This window comes from Numenius arquata, chromosome 12, assembly GCF_964106895.1.
Source record: "Numenius arquata chromosome 12, bNumArq3.hap1.1, whole genome shotgun sequence".
In the NCBI taxonomy this organism is placed as follows: Eukaryota; Metazoa; Chordata; class Aves; order Charadriiformes; family Scolopacidae; genus Numenius; species Numenius arquata.
In genome coordinates, this window is record NC_133587.1 from 7,247,285 (window position 1) to 7,260,365 (window position 13,081).

General features: G+C 43.5%; 1 protein-coding gene across 3 annotated transcripts in view; it reads right to left on the reverse strand.

Moving 5' to 3' along the window:
• Window positions 1–8,080, reverse strand: part of DOK5 (docking protein 5) — a 43,547-nt gene extending 35,467 nt beyond the window's left edge. Inside the window, exon 1 of one of the 3 annotated variants that reach the window (XM_074157149.1) lies at window positions 7,903–8,080. In XM_074157149.1, the coding sequence (XP_074013250.1) occupies window positions 7,903–7,968 (66 nt within the window). In that variant the 5' untranslated portion in view covers window positions 7,969–8,080. The remainder of the gene's footprint in view (window positions 1–7,902) is intronic. The other 2 variants (XM_074157147.1, XM_074157148.1) reach the window with 2 other exon arrangements.
• Window positions 8,081–13,081: the final 5,001 nt, after the last annotated feature.

Consider the following 13,081-nt stretch of genomic DNA (forward strand, 5'->3'; position numbering starts at 1 on the left):
TATACTTTCTGAGGAGCAGTCTGTAGCACAAAATCATTGTACTTTCCCATTTAATCTAGCATATGGCCACTGTCCAACTTGTAAATTCTCGTGCAATACTCAAATACACAATAGATTAACATCCTCCTGATTTTAGGTGAATGTTTGATATAGCCTGTAAAGCATTAATCAAAGCAAGAAAAAGGCAGTCCAGAAAACTAAGAATGATTTTTTTTCATTGACTTTTTAAATTAATCCAGAAATATTTGAGTACTGCTCACATAACTCCACTTAAGCAAGCATTTCTTAGAAACAAGCAACTAGTTACACACTTGTGAAGAAGTCAGCTCCCTCCTCTGCCACAAACTGAAGACTAAACTACTACAAACTCCTACTATGGGACTGGCCAGGACAGCCCCAGTTCTGCACTGGGGCACCACTTACACCACATTCCTTCACAATGATGTGATTAAGAGGTTTTGGGCTTGTCAGACCCATCAAGCAAAGAAAATTGACACGCACAGATCTAGTTTCTGTCCTCAGCAAGGTTAACACTAAAGAGGGAACAAGTCTACTGCTGTAGTTCCAGCAGTCGCATCTTTCAGAAGAGACCCAGTTACTATTATCTACTAATTTTTGTTTCCCCAATGTCACTATGGTCAGGACTTCACTGAATTTGGCTAAGCTGGTTCAGATCAGCGTTAAACAGTGTTTAGAACAACGGCACCCACATGAACTTTTTCTACTATATGTTAATGTGATCCTTGCACCAGTGAGATCCATGGTATCAACATAGCTTTCAGAAGTACAACTTCTTGGAGTGGAGGGAAGGAGAAAAAGCAGAAATCAGGTCCTGCTTCACAGCTAAATGGCACTGGAAATGTGGCAGGTCACCCTGGTAATGAGAAATCACTTAATCATGCCCACATTGATTTGGAGAAGCGCAAAAAAAAAAAAAAAAAAATCAAATTATGCTGCCCCATCAGTAAGAGCAAGGACACTGAGGAGGAAAGGCTGAATCCCCTGACCCATACTGCCCCCAGTCAGGAAAGTACCCTCCAAAAGGAGCAGCTGGGAGTAAAAAGTCTAGGCTGAGCTTAGTTCATCTTTAGCTCTTCAAATAACCTTGTTGCTAGATGTATGGGCACAAGTTTCTCCATCTTTAACAAAGGTGGTGAAACCACGATTTAAAACTCCATTCTATCCATTTGTTCCCAGAAGATCTGTCCCCACCAGAGGCTAACAACAGAAACCCCCAACGCAGGTGCCACAGAAACACACTAGATGCTGGACAACCTGGTGCTTGCCATGTCTGAAACCCTGGAGGACACTGGCTGATCTCTGTGTCCTTAGGAAACTCCCATGGACAAACACAAGTGGTATCAGAATTGCATTTTTGGGCTTCAGCTGCTAAAACCCCACTAACCCTCACACTGGGTGCTCAGAGCTTTTCCTTGGATCCAGCCCAAATTTCCATGGAGGACCCATTCTAATAGACAGATGAGGCTGATCATTCCTTGCATAACAAGGAGATGCCTCCAACAGATGGGGTTACAGACAACCCCAAGAGCAGGCTGTGCAGACTGCGGATTTAATTAGAAGTGTTGTTAAACAGATACGACTGCAAGAACAGTTCTGTGCCTCGCCTCGTAAGTGCAAAGTGGAAGATACCTCATGAGACAGGATTCTGCAGAAATCTGTTAGCAGCATTTCCTTTGCCAGACAGAGGTACAAGAAACAGATTGCTAGGTAAAAAAATTCCACTTTACCCCCTCTTCCTCCCCGTGAGCTTTATTCTCTGACAAACATATATAAAAGTCTCTGCAGAGACCTGTATTTTTAGGAACAGAAACTTAGCTGTTAGCCCAGCTCCATTAAAGTCAGTGGATCCTCCCAAATGAGCATTTTTAATAGCCTGTAATAATTTGATAGTAATACAGACTTATGGAGCAGCCTCCCAGACCTCTACATGCAGGAAATACCTTCATAAAATCATGGCAATAATAAAATAAATCAGGCCATCTGTTAATAATGTCCAATTTTGAGAGTTCTGCACATTAGTTTTAGTGTCCAGATTGTTTTTCTGGGTTGTAAACATACAGTGTATCTAGTTAGCAAAAATATATGTTCTAGAAAGATAAATACTTTTTAAGGCTTTTCTAACAAACAACAAATTGCTAGGACTATTTGTTTTCAGTACTTCTGTCATGCAGAAGCAGTAATCTATGTATATTAATTCAGCAGCATATGCTGTCCTCACTTTTAATTTTAATAACCTTGCCTTTTATAAAGGAAAAAAACTTCATCCTCTTATAGAACACAGGTCACCTTAATTTCCATATGCAAATTTTTTCAGCATTTCCTATTCTGCTTTTAGATACATATGATCATTAATGTTTTCTTGAATCCTTTGTGAAAACATGCATTTAAGCTCGGGAAGGCGACTTCTATGACTGTGAGTGCCGAAGTTGTTTCACAGCTCAGATTCTTGCATCTTCACCATGAAATTAAGAGACAGACAACCTGAAGTAACATGTTGCAAACAGCCAGGGAACAGAAATAGTTTCATTGTTAAGGAGAAGTTTGCTGAAGCAGAAAGCATCACAACTGTTACACTTTCTTTGCTTTATAGTGAAATAAATAAGTAGGCAAACAACTGCACATTCAATTTTCTAACCATAATTCATCCCATTTTTCAACCTGGATTTATATTAGATTATGGCATAGACATTTTATATCAAAAGTCTTCCAGAATAAAGACATTTTAAGTTTTACTGGCAAGACAGATAAAGAGCGCTTTGGCATCGAGAAGTTTGTGACAGAGGGAAGGGTACACGAGAGCAGAAACTACTGTAGATGGCTCCACATCTTTTTTTTAAGCCCTAAAAATTTAAAAGATTCCATCTATCTTTGCTGTTGGATTTTTCCTGGAAGATTGTTCAATAACAGAGTCTCCTCACATTGCCTCTGCGGAGCTTTGATCCACCTTATACCATAGCAGGTCAAGCATCACAGAAGGAAGCTCACATTTTGATATAGCATCACTTTTAAACTCATTAATATAACAGGTATCGAGAAACGGGGATACAATAGAAATACTTGCACACAAGCCAGATGCATTCATAGTCGGCAAAGCTTGGGAGAAAGAGTGCAGTCATATTTGTATCATCTTAAGGTATGGTCAGAAAGGTATACTTCCCCTCCTGGACAGCAGCAACACGTAAGCCACCACAGCCAAACCTTCTACTGGGAAGAGGATACCTAGTTTCCAAGCAAGCCAGAGAGAATGCATTTGGAAGCCAATGTTTTTTAGTCAATCAAATATTGCGCAGAGCCAAACCATACTCTGCAAGGCTTTACATAGCTGTGAATACGTACAACTCCTCAATAGAGACATGTCTGCTCACCACCAGCACATCTCAGCTGGTTCTTTGAGGCACTTCTGTTTGATCAGCACTATTTTGCTTTCAGCTGCAGACAGCTCAAGGCAGTTGCTGTTCATCCAAGAGATTGTTTCCCTCTGACACTAACAGTACTTCATCACTTAATGCAACAAGACACTTCAAGTGTGTTACTGGCATACCAGAAACCAGGGGCTGACAGCTAACCCCATGGCATCTTGCTCCAGCAGTCTCCCATACATCAAGAGGCAGGGACAGGCCAGATGCCTGCAAACTCTGCAGGGTCTTGCGAGGAGAACAGCATGATCTTCAAAGCCCCGCAGAGGAGGGCAGCCGGCACCCTCCTGGTGCCACACCATCAGCACTCCCAACACTGCTGCCTGTGCCCTGAGGAACAGGCTTCAGGAGCATCACCCACCTTCACTTTGAGCCTCCAGCACTCCTGCCTACACCTTGACAGTGGCAGTAGAGGATATCCTTAGGGCAGCTTCTGTGCTGCGTAATCCTTGCTTAAATTGAAATGTGCCTTCCAGCAAACCTGAGTTCAGGTGTGGATGCAGGAAGGGTAAAGTAAAGCTTGACAACAAGTTCAATGAAAGTGTAAGACAGCAACCAACACAAAGCACTGGAAGCCTCCCAGCCCATGAGGAAAGCTGGGCTGGCTGCATCTCCAAGAAGAATATCAAGTGTCTCTTGCCTTTTATAGCTCTTCAGGCTCACCGAAGGCCCTCTCTTTAAAACATTTGTTCCTGTTTTGATTTTTAAATGTTATTTGAACACTCAGTTGAGACATCCCAACCTACAATGATGGTCCAAGAGTGTTCACAAGCAGTGCACATCCATCCATCCTTCAAATGAAAACACAAGAAATGGCCTTTCCATTAAGGAGAGGCAACACCCCCATAATATATTCCCCTTCAGAAAGGTCACATCTGTATCAGAGAATGACACATTATTTGAAAAACATAATCACAAAACCCCCTTTTTTTGGTACAGAGATCATAAAATGACTCCCCTGTTTCATATATAGATATTTATTAAAGCACTTAATGAAATGAAAAGTGACTGCAAGCAAAAGCACTCGGCGCAACAGAGCATCTTCTTTCTCAAACATAGGTCCGGTGGTCACTAGTGGTCACTGATGGAAGCGCTGCTCACAGCGCAAAGCTGGGTAGTTTTGTTTTAAGGAACTCTGGAAGGTGGTGCTTTTACACTGTCAGCAGTTTTCCAGCACACAACCTCCTCAGTGTCACTGCTAATGACATAACAGAGGGAGACCATTAGCGGAGGGAATTATTTTTCTCCCTATAAGGATAGAAAGAATCAGGAAGAGTGCGCTTTCTCCTGAATATATTTGGCTCTGCAGAAGACACATGTGATACAAATGTTGCTATGGAAACTATTCTATTAAATAATATTAAATTAAATTTACATATTTAAAGTGCACAAAAACAGTCTAGGTACAAAACTAATTAACCTAAATTCAATCTTGAGATTACGAAGTAGGGCCTATTAGAATTATCATTTTTCTTCTAAAAGAGGTTTGCTTTTGAACAACCTGCTTTTCTGCACCCCTTTCTTTCCAAATCTGCACCCCAGTTATTCAGAAAAGTCATTTCTTGAGATAATTTGTACATACAAGCTCTGCTCCTAGTTCCCTTGGTGATGGAATTACCATAGCATTACAGAGAAAAACCCAGGAGCTGAATTCAGTCTGAAAAGACAATGCCCTGATTACAGCTGTGCCACCATAATATTGGAATGTATTTTAATAACTCCCACTTACATCTCACCCCACACGCTGTATTGAAATCCTCCTCAATCAAACAGGAGTCCTACACAGCACTGGAGTAGGCTTGTGCTTCCTAATGTTTTCAGGGTATGGGAAAGTTCTTTGAAACTTAGTATTTTAAGGTCTAAAGTATTTTTTCCCTTTCCAGCTCTTCTGTGGCCAACAGCTCTGCCCAACACAGCTACCAGAAAACAAGCTGTTTGCATCCTCCCTTCCCCTCTGAAGAAGCCAAGCTCCCGTTAGCCACCGAGTAAGCCTGAATTCAAGCTCTTGCTAAAGCCAGGTGGCAGCCCCAGGTGCTCGGCCAGCATCAGCACCGGCCTGAACATACACATCCACACCTGCAGCGGGGGCTGAACATCCACACCTGCAGCAGGGGGGGAGAACACACAGAGGAGAGAGGACACGTTTTAGCTGGGGCTGCCTACTGAGAAGCGGTTCCATTGCTGCTGGAAGCAACAAAAGCTTATCCTGCATTTTAAAACTTGGACTAATAATAATTACCCACTTCTACTTGGGTGTTGTAAATCAGGGCAATAGGCTTTTAAGCAGCTTATAAAAAACGCAAGTTACAGAACAAATCTGCAGCCATGTTTCAACCGTCTCTTCTTAAGTAAGGGGCCAGTACTCTAAAGTGAAAACTACAAGGACAGGAAAGGATTACTGCTGATGAAACTACTTATTTCCAAACAAACGAAGCAGCGACATTTGAATAGGTCACCTCTCCCTCACAGCACAGGCCTCCGTCACCAGATCTAAAGCAGTGACAGATCACAGCAGCTCGTAGCTTCCCTCCCAGTGCTCTCCACAGCACTGGAAAGCTGTCAGGACAGCCTGCCCAGAGCCAAGGGCAGCTTCGGGCAACAAACTCAGACTCTCCATTTTAACAAACCTATGGCCACGGGAATGCTCTGAGACTTTGCTTGGACTTCTTCACACAAGCACTTTCCATCACCCTTTTCACAAACCTTTGGAATTAGAAGGAATGAGATCAAATAAAGAAAATGTCTTTTCAAATAAAACATTTAATATTTGTTCCATCTCCATGGACTCTGTGTCATTCCCCTTTTCTCCGTCTATTTTTGCATTCAGCTGTCAAATGCGCTACTACTGAGAGGGCACTGAACACTTCCTCACCACCACACCCTCAAAGTGGTTTGGAGAGCCTTAATAAAGGAAAGGCACAGGCATTAACAGAATTCACACTTATCTCAGAGTTAGACGTGTCTTATTCGCATGCCCATTGGACTTCAGTGTTCCAGTATGGAAAGATGTGGCAACGTGGTGGGTTTTTATCTTACTCTTCATTTATGCTGGAGCAAACTGAATACTAACATACATTCAGTAATGAAAGGAGAGTTACAACACACTAATTCTGCCAAATTTACTACAAGTTCTCTCATAATGACGTTATCTCCATCTGTCACAGAATCATGCTGTTCTTAAAGAAAAATAGCCTGCTGGAATACTTTAAAATGCTTTCCAGTTTCCAAACAAGTCAGGGAGATGCAAGTTACCAAAAGTGTAGAGAAGCCATTGAACATGGGTACAGCAAGAGAATGAAACTATAATTGTGATGAGCCAGTAAAAGCCTTCAGATGACCCCACATAATAAATCTTGATGCAAAACTCATGCTACGAACAATTCAGAATTGCCAACCCACCAGTTCTCAGTAAAGACAAGAAAGGAGTCGTGTTCCTGCCCCGAGAAGCAGATACATCAATTAAAGCAGTTTATAAACACAAAGCCTCCCTCCAGTTTGCTTCCCCTTAAGCCATGCTGGCTCACTAAGGGAGATGGGAGGTGTGGAGCTCGCAAGTCCCATCGCTGGAGCAGCTCTGGTGGCGAGCTCAGGGCAGCAGCAGCTCCTGAACTGTAGGCACAGACCACCCTTTAGAAGAGCATATTCCAGACTAGGTACCGTGGGGAACTGACCCACCGCCGTTGCCTATCTAGTACCTACAACCAAAACTAGGAACACACCATGGTAGTGAAAGAACAGACTTCAAATAAGTTTAAAATTAAATAAGGACCTAAAGGGAGCATTTTGGATTTTCATTTTGTGTAACTCAAATGTAATGAACTTTAAAGCCCTGAAGATACCACAAGGTCTTCACCTGTCCCACTCAGGATCTTCAAGCCCTGATTTGCAGCAGCCCCCTCCCAGGAACCCCAGGACTTCAGCCGCTCCGGAGCGCTCCCAGCCCTCATCCCTGCCTGAAGTCCGCCCGCATCCCCAGCCCCTCAGTCCCGAGGGCACTAACACCCCCAGCCCCTGCCATCCTCCCGGCCACCCCCTTCCTCGTCGGGGGTCGGAGCCCTCCGCAGCACCCGTCCAGCTCCGGCCCAAACTTGGCGGTGGCTGCCCGGCTCCGGGCGCTCCGTACGAAGGGCAGAGCCGGGAGGTGGAGGCAGCAAAGCCTTCCCGGCAGGGAGCATCCCCACCTCCCAATGGGAGAGAGAAAAAAAAAAAAAAAATATATATATATATACACACGTATATATATAATGCATATACGTATATGTATATTTAAGTGCTTTTATTCTTTGCCCCCTGCCCCCAATTTTTTCGTTTCGCGTCTCCCCTGCGGAGACACCCGCTGAGCTCAGTTTGCAAAAAGAGGGAAGACAAAGGAGAGGAAGAAAAAAAGGAAAAAAAAAAAAAAAAAAGGAAAAAAAATCCCGAAGGTAGGCGGCCTCGGGGAGCCCGGGCGGGGGCCAGCACTCACCCCCAGCCGCCGGCTCCGGATGCGCACGTAGCCCTGCTTCACGATGTCGTTGAAATTGGAGGCCATCCTTCCCCGGGAAAGTTGGAGGCGGCCGGCGCCGCTCAGCCAGCGCGCATGGCGCACAGCAGCCTCCGCAGCCGCGCCCCGCTCCGCACCGCCCCGCGGAGCGCCCCGGCCCCGCGGCGGGCCGGGCCGTGGGACGGGCTGCCGGCAGCGCCCGCCCTCCTACACCCCCGCACCGCCCAGGGGAGGCTCTCCTGCCGGCCCCCCCCCGGTCTCCGCGGGGCTGCCGGTCCTCGCTCCCGAAAGTCAGTTTCGAGGAGCAAAACGCTGAGGGGTCCCCCCAGTCCCCACCATCACCGGCTCTTTGGGGAGCCGTCTAAATGCTTCACGCCGCCCCACCAAGTGCAGGGTTTCCTCCAGATGCAGGTGGGTCAACTGGGAATAATCAGATCTGCCCCATGGTGCTGAGGAGATGAGGCTCTGACCTGTGGTTTTCCCCGGGAAAGTGGGTTTCCCAGAAAGTCTTTGAGATGCCTGAAAGTCTGCCAAGTGGCGCAGCTCCAGAATCTCCTTCTAAAGGCTGGTAACCTGAGCTGTTGTCCTACGGTGCACTTCATGTCGTGGAAATGTCACACGAGCATATGCTGCGTTTTCTAGGCAATGTGCGGTTGTGGTAAGGAAAGACTCTGCCTGGCACCGGGCCCCGGGGTTGCCTTCTGCGTCCCCTGAGTTCTCCAAGAACGTGCAAATATTGCCAAGTACGCATCGAGCCCAGGAGAGAGGGGCTCCAGTGACTCCGCTTGCTCTGCACGGGCTACCTGTTAGCGGTACGCTATAAATACTATGTCCTGGAAAGAGGGACCGCTCATCTCTTCATAACATCTTTTAATAGCACTGCAAATATAGGCAGTCTGAAGAGGAGGTCAGCCAGATCGATGACTTTGACTTTGAGAATTATTGTGCCACGGAAATTACAAACGGGGTAGCAAGGAGGAAGGCAGAGCAGAGACAGAGCCCCTTGCAGCTCTGTCTGCAGGGTGACGTGGAAGTGATGCCCACTTTTATTTAGTGGGCCAATGACTACAAAACTCACCTGCGATAAAACTGACCCCTTTCTGGTTTAAATATGTAGCTCCTTCACTTTAGGAGCAGTCAGAAATGATGGCGGCTGCTCTGCTGTGGTAACAGCATGGTGCTTTCAGTTCTTGCTTGAAGAGATGATTATGCTTTGCAAGGCTTTACAAAATATTAATTGATGGAGTGGATTACAGAGACAGAGTGTAAGACTCTCTAGCTGAAGGGCTAATTCACTTAGGATGAAGGAGACAAGTCTGCAGTCCTTGTCTCAGTCTACTTTATTACTTTACACTTCCCTCTCCTTTTCACTGCGCTATTTTACAGAATGCATAATATAGCACAGCTTCAGCTAGAAACAACAAAAACTTTCACACCCGTGTATACCAAAATACGCCAGAAATGAGAAGAATATTCTGAGACAAGTCCTTCCACTCGGATAATATGACCCTAAACCAAAACAGAAGCTGCATGTTACAAAGCATGGGTTCCTCACTGCAAAATTGCCAAGTAATGTGTTTCTATTAAATATATTGTACAGACCCAAGAACACCATTAATACCGGTCCCATAGTATCATTTGTTAGATTTCATTGCTGGTCGAAAGCTGGAAAAGTTAAGGCACCCAGCCTGCTTCATCTTCTAGAGAAGCGTGCATTCAGCGTGGAAACATACTTCACAATCTCAAGCACCATAAAAATACTAATGCTGGAAGCATCGCGTATATTCTAAACCCAGGAAAAAAAAAAAACAACCAACCAAACAAAAAAACAAACCACAAACCAGAGAGCGCTTATTTTGGTTTCAAAGACATTTGTAGCAGGAAACAAACTACAGAGCCACTTTAGATGTCTTTTCAACAAGTTTAGACATTTCTTCTAATCCCTTCCAGTACCTGTAAACACATACCGCTGATTTCATTAGCCACTAGCATATTCTTGCAGGTAAACACATTCCTAAGAGCTTTGCTAAGTAAAGGTGGATTTAAGCCTGTGCTTATTCTTTGATGAATTAGGATATTAGTGTCCACTTAAGTTTTTACTTTGAACAACATAAATCCCTTACACATGCTACGGTTCAAAGAGAAAATGCATTTTAATTCCCATGTGTGCAATATGTTCCAAGAATGTGCCAGAAAATCTCATTGTTCAGGTTTTCAACCCAATACTATCACTAGAAAAAAACCCCTTGTTTACCAGGTTTTCAATACCGATGCAAATGTGTGCTCTCATTGTTTTGACAGGAGTCCTCCTTTCATTTCCCTAGGGGTCTATTGACCATTTGCACTCCCCATAAGGAAATGCTGCACATGTTTATCTATATTCAAAACTGTATAAAACCTTTTTAATAAGCTTTCATTGAAATGCAAATTCTTTTCCTTTTAATGACAGTGGTTTTGCTATTATTTCTTATGAAGATAAGAGTCAAGGGTCACTTTGAAGTACTAGCCTGCTGTTAATAATTTAAGTGGATTATTGTTATATTCTAATCTCATAATAACTATCATTGTATTGCCCTACAATGAGCTCGTTTGCTTTTAGGGCTCTGGAAACAGAAATCACTGTTATGCATTATAACTGAAAATGAAATATCAGGTTTTTTTTCAAAATGCCATACTGACATTTTAAAAACAAGTTACATTCACCTTATTATATTTGCTGCATGTCATCCCCTGTGTCCATGATAGTATTTCATCACAGTCTAAAGGCAAAATTTGACAAACATCTCCAGGACTTAGCAAGTTAAAGAATAAGAAAGCTGCAGAGGCCATTTTAAGGAAGCAATATTTCCTGTGGAAGCTATTTCCTTGAACAGATGGAGCTGGTACTAGTCAAGCATTTCCTAACAAAAAAGTTTCTCGTTTGATCACTCTGAAATGATTTTCTGGAAATGTATAACACGCATCAATATTTTTTCATGAAAAACTCCCGTAACATTTTGTTTTCATAAGGTCAAGATGACAACATTTTTTCACTATTGTTTTGATTTTTCAGAGTAGTTCAGAAATGATAACGTCACAATGAAGTGTTCTGACCTTATCAAGTACTTTGAGGTTACTGGAATGCAGTATTTCAAACACAGTATCTCCAGGAAAAGCTTTTTGGCATTCCTATGTCTAATTTTGGTTTGGTGTGAGATAAATTTTTGACATTTCATTCTGATTTTTGCAATGGAAATTCTGAATTTGGACTGTTTAGCTGCGAGGAAATGCAACAGATAATGAGCAAAAAATAAGAGAATGTCATTCTTTTTTAAATAGTGGGGGGTTTTCCCTATGCTATTGTAAACCTTGAAATCCCTTATTCTCCTTTTTGCAAAGCCAAACTTGTAGCGACGTCTTGGATCATTAGGCCAGCCATATTTAATTTTGGAAAAAGAAAGAGAGAAGCTTATTCTGAATTTACTTCTTTCACAATGCAGATATTTGATTAGTTTTGCCTTATAATTGTGGCTTGTTCTACCTCTGGTGCTAATACAACAAAAATACACTGGTATAAAACTGCTCAGAAATTCTCTTCCTTCACCATTTACATACCAGTGTGCTAACTGATTTTCAGTGAATGGATTCTGCAGAAATGAAGATTTCTCAGATGCCTTTCTCTGCTGTTACATCTTCTTCTGTGTGTGTTTCTAATATGCCAGTGAGGCTGCCTGTGCAATGGCCACACTGCCGGGCGTCAGGCAGAGGAGTAGTGGTTTGGGTCACAGAATTTAGGAAACCTTCACAAAATCTGGGCCAGCCTTTAGAGGTAGGTTACCTGGTGAAATGAGGGTGCTTAAAACATCCTCATTTGCTCCAGGGATTTTTGAATACGTTAAGTATAAAATTGCATTAGTGCAATGCACACATAACTGATTGGCAGAATTACTATGCAGATGTCAGTCAGTGCCAAGACATGCAAATTCATGAGACTGAACAGTTAACTTTAAAAAAAATCCCTACCATAACAGAATGTAGGTATATAGCTACTTGCACAGTAGGCAGGAAAGTGCCTGCCAGCATCAGCCGCTGATAATCAATATTTAATGAAAATAAATAATCTATTAACCAGGCTAACATGTCATTTTGCACAGTAATATTGCAGTACCAGGCACTGGAATTACCTTGCCTCTGCACAATTCATTCAAATAATTTTGCTTCATGTAGACCAAGGTGGTGAGAGGCAGAGAAGATAGTGGGGGGGGGGGAAGCAGAAAATGAAATGTATCCTTTTACTGGAAACTCTGGTTCTGATTGTAATATTTTGTCCCTAACAAAATTACTGTCAACACAGTGAATGTTGAGATAGAAATAAATATATGCTGACTGAATCTGCAAGCTATGTGAATCCAGGGTAACATTAGCTATTGAAAAACCCAACATTCATTTTGCTTGCTTTGTATTTCTGTGACAGTTACAAGCATTTAAGCAACTTTTTCATCCTCGCTCTCCTGAAGACATACATCAAGGGACCTTCTTGAATCTGCGGAACACGCCTGGAAGGATTAAGCGGGACCGAGTGGTGGGTCACAGGGTCGCCATCCATCCTCCCTTCTCCTATAGGTAATTTATCAGAGTCTGCAGTGTATCAAAGCACAGCTCTGGGACCGGCAGCTCGCTCTGATCTTTGGCTAAGGCAGAGCTGGAGTGATAGAGCCTTTGCAATTGCAGTTCCCCTGTCTGACTGTTTGATATTTCCCATCTGAGCCAGCACAAGAACATTAATCTCAGAGTAGGGCCCAAAATATGTGACTGTCTGTATGGAGCCGTGAGTAGGCAATGCAGCAGCGCCGAAGACTCAGACCTCAGCAACAGCTGAATTCGGATTTACACCACGTGCACAGGAAAGGCTCATTCACATCTGTCGGTGTGTTTGGAGTTCGCTGTATTGCTTGTGTAGGTGGATTTCACTGCACGACATAACGCAGTTGTCACTGGGGCTGGCCCAGCTAAACCCCACAGCACATTGAATAATTCCTCCAAGAGATCTTTCAAAACAGGACCTACCACCACCGATGGTAAAATCAGTATCTTCTGGGATAAGGCAGCACTTTCCAAGCCAGTGAAGACACGCCTGCTAAAGGGTATCTCAAGACTCGAACTGCCAACATCAAGCTGTGAG